Source organism: Malania oleifera, chromosome 2 (assembly GCF_029873635.1).
Source record: "Malania oleifera isolate guangnan ecotype guangnan chromosome 2, ASM2987363v1, whole genome shotgun sequence".
In the NCBI taxonomy this organism is placed as follows: domain Eukaryota; kingdom Viridiplantae; phylum Streptophyta; class Magnoliopsida; order Santalales; family Ximeniaceae; genus Malania; species Malania oleifera.
Window position 1 is genome coordinate 140,643,867 of NC_080418.1, and position 23,851 is coordinate 140,667,717.

Sequence of the window (23,851 nt, forward strand, 5' to 3'; positions counted from 1 at the left end):
TTCCTTCATTCTTTGGCTATGTGCAAAGGGTAAGCTGGCCACATCGGACAATATTTATGTGGAAGATTTAAATAAATCCTGTTGTTTTTGCAGCCCTGATGAGGAGAGTCCAATAGAACACCTATTTTTTAAATGTAGAAGTACAGCGGAAATATGGAAACACTTGAGGAGTTGGTTGGGCGTGACAAAGCCCCCAACAACTCTAAAGGCTGCTCTTAAATGCTTACACAACAACCACTCAATTGAAAACAGGCAACCCCAAAGTCAAGACATGACTTTGAAAATACTTTTGCGTGATTTGGAAGTTAAACTATACACATCATAGAAGGAGTCTTCATTTCAAGAAAGAAGGCACCAAGTTAAAAACCCAACATTCATTATTATTTGCAAAATGAAATAAAAATGAACACGTCAAGTCATCTCCAAAAGCAATGCACCATCATTGTCCTGCTTGAATGAAATAAAAATGAACACGTCAAGTAATTTCAACCCACAAATGAACCCAAAAAAAAAAAAAAAAGCTAATAATGAAAAATGATGGAAGTTAAGAAAGAAGAAAATATCTGGGATGAATAGTTAGTTCCAAAAGCAATTTCTATAAGAAATGAATTGCAATTTTCATGACAGTGCATGATTGCAAAAGGGGTTACGAGTCATCAAACAAGAGCCATGCTTGAGCATCATCACCGATCGCCCATGTTCTCCATCTTCCCATGGATCTTATTCTCTTGCCTTATCCCTCCTTCGCTGAGCTATGCTTGCAACCAACATGATCGGAACTCTCTCTTGTCCATCTCTCCCAGCTTCTCTCCTCCTCTGAATTGGCCATCCAATGCCAATTGCTCTCTCTGGGAAGGGATTGCATGCGATCATAATGGTTGGGTCGCCCATATTTGGCTACCCTCTAGAGGCCTCAGCGGTGGCATCCCTCCGTCTTTAAGAAACCTTACACAACTCTCTCACCTCAATCTTTCCCACAATTCCTTTGCTGGACCACTTCCAGATGATTTCTTTTCATCTTTAAATCACCTGAAGATCCTTGATCTCAGCTTCAACAGACTGCATGGAGAATTACCGTCACTTGTTACATCAAATGGTTCACCCATCTCCCTCCAAATATTGGATTTGTCCAGCAATTACTTTCAAGGGTCATTATTCCAATCTCCATTTCTTCAGGCAGCATGGAATTTGTCAAGTCTTAATGTTAGCAACAATGACTTCGTTGGCCTTATCCCTTCCTCCATTTGTAGCAATTCCAGCCTTGTTAAACTCTTGGATTTCTCTTTCAATGATTTCAGTGGCCAAATCACTCATGAACTAGGGAAATGCTCCAAGCTCGAGGTTTTTCGTGCAGGTTTCAACTCGTTATTTGGATCGCTTCCAGCTGGCATTTATCGCATGTCAGAATTGCGAGAAATTAGTTTACCTTCCAATCATCTCTCGGGACCGATTGGCAGCGATATCGTTCAGCTCATCAACCTCACCGTCATTGAGCTCAACAACAATGAACTGAATGGCATGCTCCCTCAAAATATCGGGAAGCTTTCTAACTTGGAACACCTGCTCCTCAAAATGAACAATTTAAGTGGTACAATACCTCCTTCCTTGTTGACTTGCACCAATTTGAAAACATTGAGTTTGTCACTCAACAGATTAGGAGGTGATATCTCCACTTTTAATTTCTCCAAGCTTCCCAAACTTGTCATTGTTGACCTTGGCGGTAATGTCTTCACAGGTCAATTGCCAGTAAGCCTTTACACATGCAAGTCCCTGAAAGCAATTAGACTGGCCAGTAACATGCTAGAAGGACAGATCACATCTGACATTCTTGCTTTGCAATCTCTTTCATTCCTTTCACTTAGTGGACTTAAGTTAACCAACATCTCAGGGGCAATCAAAATTCTAATGGGTCTGCACAACCTTAGGGTCCTTTCGCTTGCAGAATGCTTTGTGAATGAGATAATTCTAGATGATAACAGCTTAGTTGATTCAGTTGGATTTCAAAATCTTCAATATTTGAGTATAGGCTTGAGCCAACTCGTTGGACCAGTGCCATCGTGGTTGTCAGAGCTTAGAAAGCTAGAGATTCTCATACTAAAATGGAACCAACTTAGAGGTCCAATTCCTAGTTTCTTAGGGACTTTGCCAAGACTATTCTACATTGACTTGTCAAATAATTTCATTTCCGGAGAATTTCCACCGGAACTTACTAGACTACCTGCATTAAAAATCAAGCAGGTTTCTGAACAAGTTGATCAAATTTATCTCCATGTGCCTCTGTATTTTGGCATCAAATCACCTCTACAAAGTGGTATTAGACAATACAATAAAATCTCAAACATGGGAAAAGTAATTGATGTGAGTAACAACAGCTTGAGTGGCAATATCCCCATTGAGATTGGTCAATTGGAGTTTCTTCAATACTTGAATCTCTCTCAAAACAACTTCTCTGGCAACATTCCAAATCAACTGTCCAACCTTTATAACTTAGAAAAGCTAGACCTCTCCAAAAACAATTTTTTTGGTGAGATCCCACAGTCATTAGAAGGTCTCACTTTTTTATCAAAGTTTAATGTCTCATACAACAATCTTCAAGGAGCAATACCATTGGGCACTCAACTTCAAAGCTTTAATGCTTCTGCATATGAGGGGAATCCTAAACTTTGTGGCTCCCCATTACCATACCAATGCCAAGCTGTCAGTGTTGATGAAGATGGGAGCATTCAGGATCAGGAAGATGGGCATGAAATTCCATGGTTTTATGTGAGTATGGTGCTCGGATACATCACAGGGTTTTGGGCAATTTGCGGCAGTTTATTCTTGAAACCTTCTTGGAGGTATGCCTATTTCCAATTTTTGACAAATACAAAAGACCGATTTTGTGCGACACTAGCTGTTTGCAAGGCTAGAGTTTGGAGCATGATTCAAACTTAAGTGGTAATAGTCCCTTTTTTTTTTTGGCCTCCCTCTCTTCCTATTTTGTATTTTCTTAAGTGGTAATAGTCCTTGGTTCTATGTGAGTATGGTTCTTGGATTCATCACAAGGTTTTGGGCAATTTGTGGCAGTTTGTTCTTGAATCCTTCTTGGAGGTATGCCTGCTTCCACTTTTTGACAGATACAAAAAACCGATTTTGTGTGACACTAGCTGCTTGCAAGGCTAGAGTTTGGAGCAGGATTCAAACTAAAGCGGTAATATTCCTCTTTTTTTTTTTTTTTGCTTCCCTTTCTTCCTATTTTTTATTTTCCTAAGATTCTATGAACGCTTTATACACACACAAACACACATGCGCACGTAGACATGCACATTCTTATGATTTATCCATGGCATCAATACAACTAAAAAGAATCACCCTCGGGTTGTTTCGAGAGACAATTTTATTTCATATATAACAGAATAAATAGTTTGTATGTTGGTTCTTTATCAAATTCTTCATGAACCACCCCCACCCCCAGGCCTCCTTTTCTATTTTGTGTGAGAGCATGGTTCAAGCATGCATTTCAATTAGAGTTATATGAATTTGAAAAGAATTTAGAAGCACTTAACATGACAAAGTCAAGAATTAAATTGAAAACTCCCAAACAGAATACTAGTCTGGTACGTGATGAAACAAACAAGGCATACCCAGCTATAAAGGTGCTTGTAACTTTGGGTGAGTGTTTAGTCCTTACTATTTTATTTTAGTATTGTTGCTTACCCATTTCATTGCTTTTTAGTTTGAGAAAAATTCTCAAAAAAAAAATCCATCATAAATTAATTTCAAAAATAGTTTTGAGAGGGTTTTTAATCCTTATGTTTGGTTTGAGATGTGCCATTTCATAAGAATAAAATAGTGCTATTCCTTCATTCTTTGGCTATGTGCAAAGGGTAAGCTGGCCACATCGAACAATATTTATGTGGAAGATATAAATAAATCCTGTTGTTTTTGCAGCCCTGATGAGGAGACAGTAGAACACCTATTTTTTAAATGTATAATTACCGCGGAAATATGGAAACACTTGAGGAGTTGGTTGGGCATGAAAAGGTCCCCAAAAACTCTAAAGGCTCTGCTCTTAAATGCTTACATAAGGAAGCAAGGGGTACGGGTGTTCAGACAGCGGCCAAAAAAGTTTGTTTGGCTGCTACAGTTTATTACTTGTGACATTTTAGAAATAAGAAGTTTGAAGGTAAGATTACTCCCATTGAGGCTATAATAAGAGTGATTAAAAATCACACATACAGAACAGTGTTTGACAAATTCCCCATGTTTGTCAAAATGTGGGAACCTAGTGGTTTGGAATGATGCCTGAGAGTATGTAGAGTCTCCTGGGCAGAGTTGAATGCATTTTAGTTGGTTGGAGCAGTTGTGTCTTTCAGCTGCTGTAATGTTGTTGACAATGATGTTTGAGGGAGGTTACAGCTGATAGATTTTATGAATTACAGATGCTGTTCTGATATGTGGAGGCAGTAGTTGCTGTAGTTTGGTTGTTCTCCTTTATATGGATTGTGGGTGGTATTGGACTCTGATTCTGTTTCTGAGGGTGGTGTGTGGGTTTTGATGGAGAGTACATTCAATCTTTAACCTCAGTGGTCTTTTGGAAATGTGGAGTGCTACATTTTACTGTGTTGTTTCAAAGTGCAGGAGTAAATTGTATTTATTCCTGCGTCTCTGTTTCTGAGTTTCCATTTCTGCAGTGTTGATGCTCTGATTTTCAATATGGGTTTTTCCTGAAATGCTGTGATTTAAAGGGGTTATTGCTCTGATGATACTGAATATGCAGTTGCTTCTGATAACTGCTACAACTGTTTATGGTGTAGTTGATTCTAGTGGACTGCGGGTTGCAGGTTATCTGTTCCTATGCTTGCAGCTCTGTTGTGCTATTTCCTGTGATGCTGAAGTTCTCAGTTGCTGTTTCGAAGTTTCAGTGATGCTTTTCTGAAATTTCTGAAGTTGTGATGAAAAGAAGAAAGTAAAAAAATAACAGTAAAGAAGACTGAAAATAGAAAATGAATTCTACTGCTCTTTGTTCTTTTCCCTGTAAACGGAGAACAGTGTTATATATATACATAGGAGAGAGAGTGAAATATTCTCTATAACAAACTTAACAAAAATAATAATAAAAAGAAAAATATAAAATCAGAACAGCCAAAATCCGTTGAGCTGAAAATTATTCTTCAGCGCAAGGTGGTTGAGTAGTGTTGACACGCCCCTGCGAGCCAAACGTGTGAGGAAGAACAGTGAGGCTCGAACGGAGAGATGCAAAACGAGAAGCAGATAAAGGCTTTGTGAAGATATTAGCGAGTTGATCCTTGCTTGAAAGAAAAGAGACCTGAAGAGCTCCTGCCTGAATGCGATCACAGACAAATGGTAGTCAACATCAACATGTTTAGTTTGAGAGTGCATAACTGGATTCATAGACAAGTAGGTTGCTTTCAAGTTATTACAAAAGAGAGTTGGAGATGTGGATAGAAAAACACCCAATTCAGATAGAAGGGATTGTAACCACAGTAGTTCACAAGTGGCATGGGCTAGAGCTTTGTACTCGGCCGCTGTGCTGGATCTGGCAATAGTGGGTTGCTTCTTTGAGCTCCATGAAACTAAGTTGCCACCAAAGAAGACGCAGTAACCTCCAGTTGATTTTCTGTCATCGGGACACCCTGCCCAGTCTGCATCTGTGTAGGCAACCAGGGATAAGTTATGTGAGGGTTGCAGCAATAAACCATAATGCAGAGTGTGTTTTAGATAGCGTAAGATGCGCTTAACACTGTGCCAGTGAGATAGACATGGGGCACGCATGAACTGACAAACACGATTGACAGAGAAGGCCACGTCTAGTCTGGTGAAGAGTAGGTATTGTAAGCTACCTACTACACTATGATATAGCGTAGGATCTAGAACATGAGTGGAGTCAAATGCAGACAATTTTTCGGAGGAGGACATAGGACTGGTGATTGGCTTGTAGTTCATCATATTTGTTTTATTAAGTAGATCCAAGATATATTTCCGTTGACAAAGCATGAGCCCAGCAAAGGTATGATGACATTCAACACCCAAGAAGTAGTGTAAAGATCTCAGATCCTTGATAGGAAATTCAGAGTTCAGGGCAGAAATGAAGTGTGATATAACACTGGAACTGGAGCCTGTAATCACCAAGTCATCAACATATACAAGAAGGTAAATTGTGACGGATTGATGTTGATAAATGAATAGAGATGTATTTGATTTGGAAACAATAAAGCCAAGTTCCAGCAGTCGAGAGCTGAGTCTAGCATACCAGGCTCGAGGAGCCTGTTTAAGGCCATAGAGAGCATGATTGAGTTTACAGACATAATGAGGGAATTGTGGATGAATGAACCCAAGGGGTTGAGTCATGAAAACCTGCTCATCTAAGTTGCCATGTGAAAATGCATTCTGAACATCCAATTGATGAATTGGCCAACTAGACGAGACCGCAATGGAGAGAACTAACTTGATTGTAGTAGGTTTGATCATAGGACTAAAGGTTTTAGTGTAATCCAAACCTTCAAGTTGGCTGTAACCTTTGGCAACCAGGCGGGCCTTTCGTCGCTCAATGGATTGATTTGATAAATGTTTCGTCTTAAAAATCCAACGACAGCCAACAGCATGTTGAGTGGGTGTAGGAGGAACAAGAGACCATGTATTTGTGGACATCAAAGCATCAAACTCAACTTGCATTGCATGCCTCCATTCAGGAAATTTGGAGGCTTGAGTAATCGAGGTGGGCTCCTCTGGGACAACAATGGTAGTGGTATGGGCGCGAGGCGGAGGCCAGGGGATGGTTCCATCAGTTTGAAGTTTAGTGCAAACTTTTTGTGCTCTGGCTCTTGTGTGCATGGGGTGAAGAGAGGTGGTAGGAGTCACAGGGGGAGAAGGGGAAGCAGGGGAAGGGGAGTGTGACGAAGGTGACGAGTCGAGAGAAGCCCTAGGGGATTGTCAAGAGGAGGAAGCAGGAGCAGGGGAGACAGGTGGGAGCTGGGTGTGAGAGCGAGGGATGGAAGGATGTATTAAGGGCCCAGTGTTGCTGGGGGGGAGATGATGGGCCGGGCCTAGAAGTGGGGAACAATCCAATAGGCAGACTGGGTATGGGCTGAGCTGGATGAGAATGAAGGAAGCTAAAATTGGAATCAGCAAATGGAAAGACATTTTCGTCCAATAAAACATCCTGGGAGATGTACATACAGCCAGTAGGGACATGAAAGCACAAGTAACCATGATGAGAAGAGCTATAGCCGAGAAAAACACAAGGAAGGGATCTGAAGTCCATTTTGTGTCCATTATATGGCCTAAGATTAGGCCAACATTAACAACCGAAAGTTTTTAAAAAAAGATAATCAGGTTTGGAGTCAAATAAAATCTCAAATGGGGATTTGTTATTTAAAATGGGGGAGGGTAAACGATTAATTAAGAAAGTGGCAGTAATAAAAACATCAGACCAGTAGAGATGAGGCAAAGCAGAATGAGCAAGAAGAGCAAGGCCAGTTTCCATAATGTGTCTGTTTTCTTTCAACCTTGCCATTTTGTGAATGAGCGTGAGGGCAAAAGAGGCGATGACAAATACCAAAGGATTTTAACACAGTATTAAGAGATCGAAATTCACCACCCCAAACAGATTGTAATGAACAGATATTTGTATTAAAGAGAGTTTCTACATGACGTTTGAAAAACAAAAAAACAGAGACTACATCGGATTTGCATTTTAAAGGGAAAATCTAAGTAAATCAACTGTAGTCATCTACAAAGGAAACATAAAAATGAAAACCACCACGAGAGATCACTGGTGTAGGGCCCCAAACATCGGAGAAAATGAGATGAAGTGGGGTAGGTGAACGATGAGATGAGCGACCATAAGGGAGCTGGTGAAGCTTAGCCTTGCAGCACAAAGAGCATAAGCCCGAAGAGGAGGAATTGGTGGGCAGAGACATTTGTGAGATGATTTTATTGACCAATTGCATGGAGGGGTGACCAAGACGAGAGTGCCACTAAGATGAGGAGACACGCTCACCAACATGAGCATAAGGAGACAGAGATGGGAACACGTACATGCCATCCTTAATAGAACCGTGAAGGAGAAGCTGTTGAGTTTGGGAGTCCTTCACACAAAAAAAAGATGAGCGAAATTCAAAAAATACAGAGTTATCCTCACATAATTTGCAGACTGAAATTAAATTCTTAGAAATTGAGGGAACATGATAGAGTTTAGAGAGGAGAAAACTGCCATTGGAGGAGGGTATGGTGGAGTTGCCAACATGGTGAATTGGGAGAGAAGAGCCATCATCAACACGAACTTGTTCATCACATTTGTATTTAGAAAGGTTGAGAGAGAGATTAGAGAGATCATGGGTGAAGTGGTGGGTGGCTACTGAATCGGGGTACCAACTAGAGTCTGTAGGTGGGGAAAAGGTGTGCTGAAATTGTGGGCCAGAAGTGAGGTAGGCTGAGAGGGAAGGGGGTGGAGGAGATTGGTAGCTACAGTTAAAACGGTGGTAACAAGAGATGGCGGTGTGGCCTCTCTTATGGCAGACCTAATAGTTGGGTCAATTAGGTGAAAAGGGAGCTGGGTTGGAGGAGGGAGGATGACCACCATGCCTCCCACGACCCCCACGACCACCACCTCTGAAATTGCCCCTGGCGTGTGAGAAGCCTCTGATGCGAGAGAAGCTGGTAGCAAGTTTTGTTTGAGTAGTGTTAGCAAAAAATTCAGGAGATGTTGTAAGTGTGGTGCTCTGATGGTTCAAACGAGCTTCATGAGTTAAGAGATGGCTGTAAACTTGCGCCGGAGTGAGTGGATCCACACGAGTAGTGATGGATGTAACAAGAGAGTCGTAGTCGGAGCCTAAACCATCTAGGAGATACGTAATGAAATCAGATGAAGGAATGAGTTTATCATCCATGGCAAGGGAGTCCTGGAGAAGCTTTGCCCGACGGTAGTATTCAGGTATGGTTTCTGAACCCTTCTTGAGAGTAGTGAGCTGGAGTTGAATCTGCATGATGCTTGCATATGATTTTGCAGCAAACAAATCTTCAAGCGTTGTCCACACCTCACGGGAAGAGGTAGCTGTGAGGACATAAGCAATTAGCGTTTCAGAGAGGGAGGAGATCAAGACGCTGATGATGGCTTGATCCTACTGTTGCCAGGCAAGAAATTCAGGGGATGGAGCATTGTTCTTGCCGATTGGGTGAGGAGGAACTGAGGACCCATCAATATATCCAAAAAGATTATGGCCTATGAGATAGGGTATGAGTTGTGCCTTCCACAGTAAGTAGTTGTCATGGGTTAATTTCACTGTAATCATATTGATGGGGGAAGGAAGAGAAAGTACTGGAGGTTGCGTGTAAGAAGACAATGCAGTAGGAGATTCTGCCATGCTGTAGACGAGGAAATGGACGCAAGTCTTAACAGGGCTCTGATACCATGATGAAAAGAAGAAAGTAAAAAAGATAACAATAAAGAAGAATGAAAGTAAACGAAGAACAGTGTTATATATATACACAGGAGAGAGAGTGAAATATTCTCTGTAACAAACTTGACAAAAAAATAATAAAAAGAAAAATATAAAATCAGAATAGCCAAAGTCCGTTGAGTTGAAAATTATTCTTCAGCGCAGGGTGGTTGAGTAGTGTTGATAAGTTGCAGCATCTGAGGTCTGCAGTGTAGTTGTTCTGAAGCTGTAGTGCAGTGTGTTTCAAAGCAGGTTCCATGAAGTAGCTTTGAAATTGATTCATTCTCAGAAGCTTAAGATTTTCCTGCACACACACACACACACACACACATATATATATAACCTTTTATGCGGAAAATAAATAAATCACATACTGAGATCATGGTATATGTCAGCCGAGAAGAACACTCGTAGAAACCGTAGAAATCGTTTCTCCCGCTTAACCCCAATCTCTTCCTTTACTTCGCCAGATTTATGGGATTGTGCTGATAAATAGAGAGCAGTAGCGGAGAGAGGACAATTCCTATATTCCTTTCCTTCCTTTCTCCTTGCAGAAATTCTTTACAGATTTCCATTCAGAATTTTATTTTCATACAGCTAACACTTTAAGCTTACCATTTTCAGCTTAATGCTTGGCTTAGTTTTTCTTACCATTTTTGCTACTCCCTATAACAGTAGCAGATATATATTGGAAAAACTTCCAGCCATTAAAATCTCACATTAATTAACCTAATCCCTTTAGTTAACTCATAGATAAGACCTTTCATTACCCTTATCATAGTCATTTCATTTCTCTTATCATATTGGACACATATCCTTCATGTGAGACTCATGTCATTCATGTGAGACATATCATTTGGGATATATCCAACATTTCCCAATTTTTTGAGAGTTTGGTTGGGGTTCTCTTCTCGAAGTGCAGCTGTTATGAAGTTGCACTGCAGTGTGCTATTTTTTGTGTTGTTGATGTCTCCTGTTCTGATTTTCCTGGAGTGTTGCAGTGTGTTTATCCTTGCAGTGATGTGTAATTTTCCTGATACAGTTCTATAGTTTTTGAGTTGGGTTGTTGCTCAGAGATTGCTGATTGTGCAGTTGCTTTTGTAATTGCTGTAGCTTTTGTTGGTGCAGTTTGCTGGTGCTTTTTAAATGGAGCTGGTTTTATTTTGTTCTTTGCTGCTCCCTTGAGTGCCTTCATCAAGGTGTCTCTTTTGTGGAGCTCTGATTTTCCTGCACTGCTTTGTTCTGAAAATGTAGTGCAGTGTGGTAATTCCTGTGGTGTTAAATCTGTGTCCAGTGCAGTGTTAGGACCCTGTGAGCATCCAGAAGAAAATGACACCAAGAAATTTACGTGGTTCGGTCAAGAACGACCTACACCCACGGAGCACACACACCAACTATTCAATAACTCGCCGAAAAATGTTACAATTCTCTCTCTCTCTCTCTTTTCCTCCCTTCTTCCTCACAACTCTCTCTGCACTCTCTGTGCTCTCTCTACACTGCTGTACTATTCTGAGCTATTGTCTTGCTATGTAAAACATCTTCCACAACCCTCCTTTTATAGGGTTAGGATTAAATTACAATTAAGATAAAATTTAATCAAGAATGAGAGTTACAACAAAGAGATAAATTGCACCATAAATTCCACCGTGTGAAATTAAATTCACCACGCGTTTTTTGACTCAGCAATCCCGCGTCTTCAGCTATGTTTTTGGCTCCATCTCTAACAATCTCCCACTTGGAGACAGAGACACCTCCTCAACCAGTATCATGAATAAATGATGTGCTCATAACATGTGTCTTTAAACATGAAGATCAACTGAAGTTGAACACAACTTTAGCTTCTCTGTAGTCGCCACCTTCCTGTCTGCTCGATTTCTGTGGACTAATCTGATGGTTGTCATCTTCACAACTGGTGTAAAAATGTCTGTGTAGTCAATCCCTTCCTTCTGTTCGAAGTCTTTGACTACCAACTGAGACTTGTACCTCCTAAAACCGTCATGCTCCTTTTCGATTTTGTACACCCACTTGTTATGAAGGCCTTTGGACAACTTCCACGTTCTGTTGGAGGTGAGGGACTTCATCTCATCCTTCATCGCAAGCTCCCACTTGCTCGTATCTGCCACCTGACATGCTTTATCATTGCATTCGGGTACTCCTCCATCTGTAGGAAGTAAATAATCAATATACCTTCTGTCTAGTATATGAGAACAAGTAGATCTCCTAAACTCCGGAGCTGGAGTAGGAGATGGTGGTGCGACGATCTGCTCCACCGGTTCCTTCGCCTGAGAATTCTCGGTATTCTGCTGATGTGTCCCAACACATTCATGGGTGTTTATCTGGAAACTAACCCTCTTCTATTTCCTAACTATACAATCCTCACACATGTCAATCTGCACTGACTGTAGACCACTCAAATTTTCTTTTGAGTGTATCACCCTGAGTCCTTTCTCGCACATGCGACCAAGTCGTTGGTGTTAGATGTTGCTTTCGCCATTTCCTGCCGCAACTAAAATAGACATGGAGACATTGGAGGTTAGAAAAAGTGTTCCGCTTTTCTTACCTCGCACAATTGTTAGTACACTTTTTGAGACTTTTCATTCATCGCCAATGAATTTCGTCGTGTATCCCTCATCTGCTAGCTGACCCACTGAGATTAAATTCTTTCTCAAGTCTGGAATATACCTGACATTCTTCAGTTTTCATACTAACCCGTTTATACTGATCTTCACAACTCCCTTGCCGGTTACGTCGCAAGGTTGATCGTTGCCAAGGTGCACCTTACCAAAATTACCTAGTGTATACTCCTCTAGACAATCTCTGCAGCATGTGGCATGAAATGAGGCTCCGGAATCTATGACCCAAGACTCCTGCTTGCTCTCCAAAGAGCATATCAACATCTCATCATTCTTAGAAACAATATTTGCTTCTGTCTTTGCCCTCATCTCGAATTCTTTCTTCTGACTCCTGCACTGGTTTCTATAATGACCAGTCTTTCCACAGTTCCAGCACTCAATAACTTTAGTACTCTGAGAACTTGTGTCCTAACTCCTGCACTGGTCGTCACTACCATCATGCTGACGACCTCATCGTATACAAGCTTCGATTTTCATGCGGAGCTACTGATGGTAGTGACGACACCATTCCAATTTTTAGGCAGCTGACTGAGAATCAGTAGAGCCTGAATCTCATCATCAAACGTTATCCCGACTGAGGCGAGTTGATCAGACAACTCATTGAAGTTATTCAGATGCTTGCTGAAACTTTCACTTGCAGACATGTTCATCATAAATAGTCTTTTCATGAGATGTACCTTATTTGTGACTAAAGGCTGCTCGTATATATTTGAGAGCGCATCCATCAGAGATTTGGTGAATGTTATATGCTTGATATTGAACACCACAGATTTCGACAACGTCATTCATATGGCTCCGAGAGCTTTTCGATCAAGCAACTCCCACTCATCCTCGTTCATGGATGTTGGCTTACCCTTCAGCAGTAAGTGCAATTCCTTCCCAAACAAATAGTCTTATATCTGCATCTTCCAAAAATCGAAATTGTTTCCATTGAACATTTTGATTTTTGAGCTCTTTGCATTCGACATCTCGATTTGCTAATCTAGAGACGGAATTAGCTCAAATGGATAGCACGGATGAATTCGAAACGATCGAAAACCCTAGAAATGGTTCAAGTCGCTTGAAAAACGGACCCTAAACAACCCTGAAAAGCTCAGTCAAAATTTTCAGTCAAACCTGGTCAAACTGTTGACGTGGCATTTGCTGACGTGGCAGTGGGGTCCACCTGCTGACGTGGGAGTGGGACCCACTTGATGACGTGGCAGTAGCCTGCTGACGTGGCTTGGGCGCTGATCTGAGCGGCGGGTCGAATCCGGGTCAACGATCGAGTCTGGTTTAACCCGGGTCTGAGTGACTGGCCAGTTCGGGTCAGGTAGCAGACCGGGTCGGGTTGAGGCGGTTCAGGCGAGGAAGACGCGTGCAGCGTGTCACCGGAACGTGGAGAGGCGTCTTGCTACGGCGAGACGCGTGGGGGTGCTTGTGGGCTTGTCTGAACTCCGTTCGAGCTCCGGGGGGCACCCTTCTCTTCGTCTCGGCAAGAAGAATACGATGGTGGCTTCAAAACATAGTTTTGATCTACTGGACAGAGCTCTGAATTTTTGGATCACTTCTGATCTAGCTTTTGTGCTCCAATCGGGCTCTGATACCACTCGTTAGGACCCTGTGAGCATCCAGAAGAAAATGACATCAAGAAATTTACGTGGTTCGGTTAAGAACGACCTACGTCCACGGAGCACACACCAATTATTTAATAACTAGCCGGAAAATGTTACAATTCTCTCTCTCTCTCTCTCTCTCTTCCTCCCTTCTTCCTCACAGCTCTCTCTGTGCTCTCTCTGCACTGTTGTGCTATTCTGAGCTATTGTCTTGCAATGTAAAACATCTTCCACAACCCTCCTTTTATAGGGCTAGGATTAAATTACAACTAAGATAATATTTAATCAAGAATGAGAGTTACAACAAAGAGATAAATTGCACCATAAATTCTACCACGTGAAATTAAATTCACCACGCATTTTCTGACTCAACAATACCGCATCTCCAGCTGTGTTTCTGGCTCCACCTCTAACATGCAGTGTGCTGCTTCAGCCAATATGTTGATTTTGACTGTCTAGTTTGTGAAGGTGTGCTCTGTTTAGATGCTACAAGGCTCTGATTTTTGGTTAGCTGAAAGTGTTGGCAGGGCGAAGTCCTGAAGTTGATGAATTTTTGTTTTGCAGTGTTGTTTCTCATACAATACTGTGATTTGAAAATTGGTTACCCAGTTTTCTGTTTGGTTGAGACGATGAAGCTTTTCAGTTGTAACTTTTTTGACCAGAGTGATGGTTAAGTCAGCTCCTCTGTTGGCTTTTCATACGGAGATGGGTCAACTCAACTTGGATTCCTTTCCGGTGGAGGCTCGAGACTCTTTGAAGTGTTGACTTTCATGCACTTTGAGGTTTAAAATATATTTAAAATATATTTTGTTGCTTCCTTGATGGCTTTCCCTCTGTTGATGGTTCTTTTCATCATGGGTTTCTTTCCGGTGGAGGCTTGAATTTTTCTTTAAGTTGCTGTGTTTTGAAATTTCTGAATTATCTGATGCTTCTCATTTGAAAGACGGTTCTGAAAGTGTTTTTTGGAGCTGGCTCTTTTTATTTTCTATCTGCTACTCCCTTGATGGCTTTCTCCGGTTGGTTTTTCAACAGCGTCTTTCTTTCTAGCTTGAGTTTATTTGATTGGTCTTCCATCCGGCGATGACCTTTTACAACATGGTTTTCTTTCCAGTGGAGGCTAATTTCTTTAAAGTGTTGTTTCTCATACAATACTGTGATTTGAAAATTGGTTATTGTTGGAGTATAGCATCTCACATTGACATCATAGAATTGAAATCCAAAGAAGAAAAGATCAAGACAGAGAAGAAGCCAAAGACTTAGCTTCTGTTATTTCTGTTATTCCTGTTATATATCTATTAGTTTTTATTGTTTCAATGTAGTATAAGTATTCCAAGATCTGCCTGTATTTTTACTTGAAGATTTTCATTCTTATTCATTTAGTAAATACAAGTTCTTCCAATTTGAATTCTCTATTTTTTAGTTTCCTCTTTTCTGATTCATCAAATTCTCAACATGGTATCAGATTGAATTTTCTGATTCTTGCTTCCACATATATATATATATATATATATATATATATATATATATATATATATATTTTCCTCTCCTATATGTTGCTCTAGAATTTTCTGCTCTGTAATTCTGCACATTCTGCTCTGGAATTTAATTCAATTGTTTATTGCATCTTCTTTACATCTATCAGATTCTCCTTTACAAAATGTCTGATGCAAACCCTTTTAATTCTTCAGATTCTTCACATTTATTAGATGGTTCTCCTATAAATCCTTTCAATGATTCTTCAAGCCCATATTTTCTTCATCCTAGTGATAATCCAGGTTCTTTACTAGTTTCTGAGATCTTTATAGGAGACAACTACATTCTATGGAGTCGATCGATCACCATTGCTCTTACTGTCAAGAACAAGGTAGCTTTCATTGATGGCTCAATCCTTGTTCCTGCTATTACTCACCGTATTCTTCGTGCTGTTTAGCTTCGTGCAAATAATTCTGTGCTTTCTTGGCTCATGAATTCTATTTCTAAAGATATAAGGAATAGCCTACTATATGTTACCTCTGCTGTTGATCTCTGGAATGAACTAAAGACAAGATATCTGCGAAGTGATGACCCAAGAGTTTTCCATCTTGAAAAAGCTATAAGTTGTATAAACCAGGGTTCATCTTCAATTACTGAATATTTCAATGCTTTTAAAACTCTTTGGGATGAGTATATTAGTTATAAATCATTCCCAAACTGTACGTGCGGCAAGATGGCCTCTTGTACTTGCAATTGTTCAACTTCTTGTTCCTTCGACAGCAATCAGATTACGTATTGAAGTTTCTTGTAGGTTTAAATGATTCATTTGTTTTAATAAGAAGTCAGTTGTTACTTGCTGTTCCATTACCAAGCATGGTCAAGGTATTTTCTTTATTGCTTCAAGAAGAAAGTCAGAGACAACTAAAAAATTTTTTAGCTCCTGAAACCCATGCTTTGTTAGCCAAGCCATACACTCAACCTGCTCAGCATATTCAATCCAAGTTTTCTAAAGACAAGTCGAAGAAATCTTTATTGCATTGTACTCATTGTGGCTACAATGGTCATAAATGCTTTCAATTACATGATTATCCCTTGTTTGGACTGGACCTAATGGAAAAAGAAATACTTCTCTACACATGTTGCCATTACAACTAAAGAAATCTCCAATCAACGTAGTAATGAGGCCAAAGGATAAGTTTAACTGCTGAATAATTCAATAAACTCTTAGCTCTTGCACATTCAAGTTCATCTAATCAGATCACTAGTTTACCCACAACATCAGTAAATCTAGCCATTGCACCTCATTTTTCTGGTAACTTTTTCAATCATTGTAATTCTACCTCTACCAAGTTTAATTCTGAACTTTCTTGGATGTTAGATACTGGAGCAACAGATCATATGATTTGTCCACCTCAACTTTATTGTTCCCCTCCTAAATCAGTTTCAATTTCCATTAATCTCCCCAATGGACAAACTATTCCAGCACTATATATTGGAACTATAAATCTTTCTACCACTAATTGCACTATGTCTCGTAATTCCTAGTTTTTCATTCAACCTTGTCTGTTTCTAAACTAACCAAAGATTCTAATCTTTGTATATCCTTTTTTGGTTCTTATTGCCTTTTACAAGACCACTCAATGAAAAAGATGATTGGGATTACATTTGAGAAACAAGGACTTTATCACTTTTCTCAAGCTTCATCGAAAGCAAATTCCTGCCAGTATTCTCTATCAACCCTTTCTCTGCAATCTACACCATCTTTTGCATCAGCTACCACAAAAATTCAGTCAAACCTTTGACACTAAAGATTATGCCATATTTCAAATTCTAGAATTCCTTTTCTTCAACAAATAAATAACTCAATTGCACTTGATTGTACAAATGTCTGTGAGATCTGCCCTCTTGCAAAGCAGAAAAAACTCTCTTTTCTTGTATCTCAGCATAATTCTAATAAAAAGTTTGATTTGATTCATTGTGATGTATGGGGTCCATTTGCTACTATATCATACTCTGGTTTAACATTTTTTTTTTAACCATTGTAGATGATTTCACAAGATGTACTTGGGTTTATTTACTTAAAAACAAATCTAAGGTATCATCTTTGCTTCCAAATTTTTGTAAAATTGTTTTGACTCATTTTAATACTTCTGTCAAAATAATAAGAATAGATAATGGTTCAGAGTTTATACTTACCAATTTTTATAGAACATTTGGCATCTTACATCAAAGAAATTGTGTAGAAACTCCACAACAAAATGGAATTGTTGAAGGGAAACATCAGCACTTATTAAACACAGCTAGAGCACTAATGTTTCAAGCAAACTTACCTCTGATTTTCTAGAGTGATTGTATATTAACTGCTGCACGTATAATAAATAGAATTTCAACCCCCCTTCTCCAAAACAAAACACCTTTTAAAATGCTATTTCACAAAACCCCAAATCCTTCTCATCTAAGGGTTTTTGGTTGCTTATGCTTTGCATCTACAATTGCTAATCACAGACAAAAGTTTGATCCAAGAGCAACTAAATGACTACTCTTAGGTTATCCTTCCAATGTCAAAGGATATAAACTCATGGACTTAACAACAAATAAAATCATTATTTCTAGAAATGTTGTGTTTCATGAAACCACCTTTCCTTTCAAAATTCTTCCACTTAATTCTGACATTTCAAATGTTTTGTTTCCTCCTTTAGAATTCCAACATGATTTTTTTAATCCAATCACTTATATTCCACATACTACATCATTACCTTCTCCTGCATTAGATTCATCTCACATTGAGAGAGTTCATTATGATTCAGCAGCATATGGTTCATTTAATAATACCTCATTATCCCCTTCTGCATTAGACCCTTCTCACACTGTCAATGACCACTCTGAATCAGTAGTTTCTATTTCTCCTGATTCATGTATCAGAAAATCATCCAGAATTAAACATCCACCTAAATTTTTGCAGGATTATTATTGTGGTGATGTCTCATTGTTTCCGTATGTAAACAACTCATCCCCTTCCATTGATTGCCCCTCGAACACAGGTATTCTTTATCCTATTTCATTTTTTCTAACTGTTAATAGACTTTCAAAATCCCATAAGGCTTTCTTAGCTTCAATTTCTGTCACCAAAGAACCAAAGACATATCAACAAGCTGCCAAATTACTTGAATGGCAAACTGCTATGAGAAATGAATTAAATGCTTTAAAGTTAAACAAAAGTACTTGGGAACTTGTTACTCTTCCTCAACATAAACAAATCATTGGTTGTAAATGGGTCTTTCGAGTGAAATACAAGGCTGATGGAACCATTGAAAGACATAAAGCAAGGCTGGTAGCCAAAGGTTATACTCAACAAAAAGGATTAGATTTTTTTGATACCTTTTCTCCAATAGCAAAAATTACTTCAATTTCAATTATTGTTAGCTATTGCTACTGTCAAGTGTTGGCACATCCATAAATTAGATGTAAACAGTACCTTTTTACGTGGAATTGTCTCCTAGTTTAGATGTTCACCAGCCCAATTTAGTTTGTAAACTACTCAAGAGTATCTATGGACTGAAGTAGGCCTCTCGACAATGGTTTGCAAAATTTTCTCTAGCACTTCTTGATTATGGTTTCACTTAAGGATAGCTTGATTGCTCTCTTTTCATTAAGAAAACAGCTAATTCTTTCATAGCTCTACTTGTCTATGTAGATGATGTTCTTCTAGATGGTGACAGTCCAACTGAAATTCAACAACTCAAGTCATTTTTACATGATAAATTTACAATCAAAGACTTGGGCCAACTGAAGTATTTTCTGGGATTGGAGGTAGCCAAATCAAAGTACAGAATTTCTATTTGTCAAAGAAAGTATGCTTTAGACATACTCCAAGATACTGGTCTTTTAGGTTCCAAACCAGCTGCTTTCCCAATGGAATCAAATATCAAACTTAGTGCAGCTAATCCCAATATCTATGAAGATATCTTCGGTTACAGTAGATTAATTGGAAGACTTTTATATTTGACAATTACTAAACCTGATCTAGCCTATTCTATCCAGGTTCTTAGTCAGTTTCTTGTTAAACCAGCAATCTCTCATCATCAAGCTGCTATTTGTGCACGTCGACACTTAAAAGCAACACCAGATCAAGGGTTATTTTTCTCTTTATCTTCAGATTTACAGTTGAAGGCTTTTTCTGACAATGATTGGGTAGTTTGTTTAGATACTAGGAGAAGTGTTACTAGTTTTTCTGTTTTTCTAGGAGATTCATTGGTTTCTTAGAAATCAAAGAAGCGGGGCACAATTAGTAGATCATCTGCTGAAGCAAAATATAGAGCCCTTGCAGCCACAACATGTGAAGTGCAATGGTTACTCTTTGCCCTTTAAGACCTTAATGTTGTTCATCCTCAACCATCATTGTTATATACTGACAACAAATCAACTTTGTCTATTGCCACCAACCCGGTAGGTTGTTTAGATACTAGGAGAAGTGTTACTGGTTTTGCTGTTTTTCTAGGAGATTCATTGATTTCTTGGAAATCAAATAAGCAAGCCACAGTTAGTAGATCATCTGCTGAAGCAGAATATAGAGCCCTTGCAGCCACAACATGTGAAGTGCAATGGTTACTTTTTTCCCTTCAAGACCTTAATGTTGTTCATCCTCAACCATCATTGTTATATACTAACAGCAAATCAGCTTTTTCTATTGCCACCAACCCGGTACAACATGAGAGAACTAAACACATTCAAATTGATTGTCATCTTGTTAAGGAAAAATTATAGCAGCATGTTATAAAGATTTTTTATATTCCCTCACGATTACAGCTAGCAAACATCTTTACAAAGCCCCTCGGTTCATTGTCTTTCCATCATAATTCGTGCAAGATGAACATTATTAACATTCATGCTCATCTTGAGGGGGGGGTGTTGGAGTATAGCATCTCATATTGATAGCATGGAATTGAAATCCAAAGAAGAAAAGATCAAGGCAGAGAAGAAGCCAGAGACTTAGATGTTGTTATTTTTGTTATTCCTGCTATATTTCTATTAGCTATTATTGTTTCAATGTAGTATAAGTATTAAAGATCTGCCTGTATTTTTACTTGAAGATTTTCATTCTTATTGATTCAATAAATACAAGTTTTCCCAATTTGCATTGTCTGTTTTTCAGTTTTCTCATTTCTGATTCATCAAATTCTCAACAATTACCTAGTTTTTTGTTTGGTTGAGATGATGAAGCTTTTTAGTTGTGACTTTTTGCTTCCCTGTTTGCTCTCCCTCCGGCGTTGGTCTACATGGGTTTTCTCTTTGGTTAAGGTTTGAGTTTTTGTTGATGCTTCACCATGGTTCTCTCTTCGGTGGAGGCTCGAGTTTTTCTTTTAAGTTTTTCTTGAGTTACCTTGATTGGTTTTCCTTTCGGTGTTGGCTTTTTTCAATATGGTTTTCTTTCCAATGGAGGCTAGTTTCTTTAAAGGTACTCTATTTTAGTGCCTTTTTTAGAGTTTCTATGTTTTTGGTCACTTTATCTAATTTATTTAGTTTTGATGGCTTTTTGCCCCTGGGGATGCCTAGGTTGAGTATATATGCATTTTTGTTGATTAGGAGCTTTGTTCTCCCTCCTCTAGGGTATGCCCAGAGATTTCTGTACATATCTATTTTGGTCAATATAATTTATTATTTACTGATATAAAAAAATAGTCATAGTTTACAAATAAAAAAAATTTGTGTTACCATTCATTTCTTCATTTGTAGTTTGTCTAGTGAATTATCAAAGATGCATCAATGGACTAGTTACAATGTTTTTAAGATAGGAATACATGTTTTGATGGTACACTTGTGGTATATATATTCCTTATCTACTATATATTATGGGTTGATGAAAATTTTTACAAATTTTTCGTTTGGCTTAAAATGCCGTCACATTTTACATCCCTATGCTATGACTAATCTATTAATGGGAATTCAAATTCCAAATCAAACGTAATTTTAGAGTGCTTTCTAACACCTTTTATTTATGGAATAATTTTATTTAGTTTATTCATTACAAATAAATTCAAATTAGTGCATCAAAAGTAGAGTTAGTTTTCTTATGATGCTTTGAGGCATGAAAACAACCTCTTACAAAAAAAATACAAGGTTAGGTTGCACGCTTTGTCCCTTCCCCGAACTCTACATATGCAGAAACTTTATGTACAACACCTTTTGTATTTGTTGATTTTCTAGTGGTATTTAATTTGTACATATTTCAATGCTTTGAAAATAATAATAATAAAGAAAGTTTTAGCAGACCCAAATAATTTGACAAAAAGTTTATCTGGAAAGTTACTACAATCAACTGTATCTTTTTCAATATAAAAAGTTCAAATGAGTAAGATGAACTCTATTTTGTTTTACTTTATAACAAGCTGTTACAAGCGATAATGGGTATCTATTATTTTTCAAATCTTAAAAAAGAATTTACCTAGTATTTGTTCAGGAAACACAATTTCATTCAATCCTGCAAACTTTTTTAAGTTATGAATTTAATGAAAAATTACTATTACCCAAGAACAAATAAACATGGTCACTTACAAAATTAATTCTTAAGTTACAATCTTATGTGAACAAAAAATAAACTTAAAACTCAATTATTAGACATAAGAAATATTATTTTAATTTTAAATTTTACATCGATGCAATATAATTACACATGCATGGATAGGTGTGTAACTGTGTGAGTCAAGCCTAATCGTAAGTTGCTTAGACTCAAGTTGTTCTATAACTCAACTCGACTTGATTTTACTTGAATTCTAATCATGCTCGAGCAACTCGAGCAATTTATTGAGTTGAATTTGAATTCTCTAATACTACTTGTGATCTCAATCGAGTTTTCATAATTTTTTTTAATTTTAAAATATATGTCATATAAAAGTACATATTTTTTTACATATATTTAATATTATATATACATTATATTATTTATATTAATTTAGAATAGAATTGAGTTCAAGTTTTAAGCAATTCTGTTCAAATTTAACAATTTTGTGATTGATTGAATTTGAGTGAGTTTCAAGTTCAACATTTTCGAGCCAAATCGAGTTTGTGTTCTACTATGTTGACAATATTCGACTTAAATACACCCAACACGTGCATAGCACGAGTATATACCTAGTATGTTAAATTGATAGACCACATTCAACCAACTTAATTTTTTAAACAAAGAGATATCAAACATGATAATAAATAGATTCATTGTGGCATACCCCTTATCCCAGTGGTTAAATTTTTGATCTTTCAGAATATGTAAGTTTCATGTTTGAAATTCAAAAGGTAAAGGAACTAAAATATGATGGGAGATGGATTTTCAAATTAAGGGCACTTCATATATTTTTAAAACTTGCAAGCAAGCAGAAACATTATTTTTTTAGTCCATTTGGAGGCTTGCATTAGGCCTAGACTACAGAATAGGAGATAATAATCTCCCATTCCATATTTCCTGTCCCTGTTTTAACTTTAACCAAATATTTCGCGACATTAAATTATTACTCTATCTAAGTTCGGTCAAAAGAAACTTTATTATTAAGTAATCATCCGCTTCTCCTAGCTAAAACCCAAAAATATTGTTCAATAAGAATCTTCATTTTATGAGAAGTGATTCTTTTCATCCCTTATGAGACATTCTCATTAGATTTTTGCTCCATGTATTAAAAATATATGTATTTTGCCTTAAAATGGGATGAGGAGTATGTAATGGGAGATAGTTTGTATCTACTAAAAACCCTTTTGCCATATGCTATTATAATTTACTTCTTCCTTACTGAAACGTGTCTCACCCCAACTAATTATTATCTTGTCAGGTCTTTCAGGTGATTGAACTTAGAATGCTCTGGAACAGGGTTTAGAATTCTAGTGACTGGTGAGTGGTAGTAAAAACTGAAATATGTATAATTATGTTTTTAAGAATTTTTGGTTATGTAATATATGTGGATGGATACTCCTTTTGGGGTTGTAAATAATACTCTGGTATTTATTTTATTTGAGGTCATTCATTATTTTTTTTTTTTCCCGCTACATGAATGGTATCAGAGATGATGATTGGTCCCATCACACCCCGAGCCCCACCAGAAGGGTTTGAGGCGTGACATTGAAGATCAATTTGTACCATTACATTATCATTTCAATAATCATAATTGACTCATGCTGATAATAATAAAAACAACAACAACAACAACAACAACAACAACAACAACAACAACAACAATAATAATAATAATAATAATAATAATAATAATAATAATAATAATATTTATATATTATTATTTTCTATACTATTTATTAAAGGAATCCAAAAATAATTGTCAAGTGTATATTTAGTCTAAAAAATTTTCACCTATGTGTAATTTTTTACAATAAAAAATTATTCTTAAAAGATATTCAATAGACTTATTTGCATTCTATGTCTTTTGCATTGTAAAATGACAAATATAACCCTCTTTCTCTTAAATGACAACTTATTTCCTTCTTATTTCTCCACTATTATAGTACCATCTAAAATTTTCTATTGTGTTTTATCTAAACTTAATACAAATTCAAATTCAATGCCTCAATTCACTGCTCCCAAGTGTCAATATAGTAATGCTAAACAATATAAAAGCAATCGGTTGCAACATTGTGATTGGATGAAAGGAAACTTTCATTGTTTTTCTCTTATCATCTCCTTACAAATCATCTAGACCACATTTCTCTCTAT

General features: G+C 37.8%; 2 protein-coding genes across 6 annotated transcripts; one reads left to right on the top strand and one right to left on the bottom strand.

Moving 5' to 3' along the window:
- The first annotated feature begins 526 nt into the window (after positions 1-526).
- On the top strand, positions 527-23,160 carry LOC131149326 (receptor-like protein 3). 5 transcript variants are annotated; one of them, XR_009135194.1, is made up of 4 exons: positions 581-2,937; positions 3,067-3,190; positions 18,104-18,182; positions 22,959-23,160. XR_009135194.1 is itself a non-coding variant. In XM_058099693.1 (2 exons), exon 1 carries the CDS (start codon positions 631-633, stop codon positions 2,932-2,934), a length of 2,304 nt encoding a protein of 767 aa, XP_057955676.1. In that variant the 5' UTR covers positions 581-630; the 3' UTR covers positions 2,935-2,937; positions 3,067-5,723. The 5 variants fall into 5 exon arrangements, 1 of the variants encoding a protein (XP_057955676.1); XR_009135196.1 differs by lacking the exon at positions 18,104-18,182 and having other exon boundaries at positions 527-2,937; XR_009135195.1 differs by lacking the exon at positions 18,104-18,182 and having other exon boundaries at positions 22,968-23,160.
- Positions 8,535-9,365, bottom strand: LOC131148416 (uncharacterized). Its single transcript, XM_058098117.1, has 2 exons — positions 9,285-9,365; positions 8,535-9,122 (listed from the first exon to the last, which is right to left on the bottom strand). Exons 1-2 carry the CDS (start codon positions 9,363-9,365, stop codon positions 8,535-8,537), a joined length of 669 nt encoding a protein of 222 aa, XP_057954100.1.
- Positions 23,161-23,851: the final 691 nt, after the last annotated feature.

Bases quoted from the DNA above. Each gene is read 5' to 3' on its own strand.
- LOC131149326 (XM_058099693.1), top strand. From the start codon at position 631: ATGATTGCAAAAGGGGTTACGAGTCATCAAACAAGAGCCATGCTTGAG.
- LOC131148416 (XM_058098117.1), bottom strand. From the start codon at position 9,365: ATGGCAGAATCTCCTACTGCATTGTCTTCTTACACGCAACCTCCAGTA. The intron at 9,123-9,284 runs GTGAAATTAACC...TGGCAACAGTAG, and splicing joins CCCCCATCAATATGATTACA to GATCAAGCCATCATCAGCGT.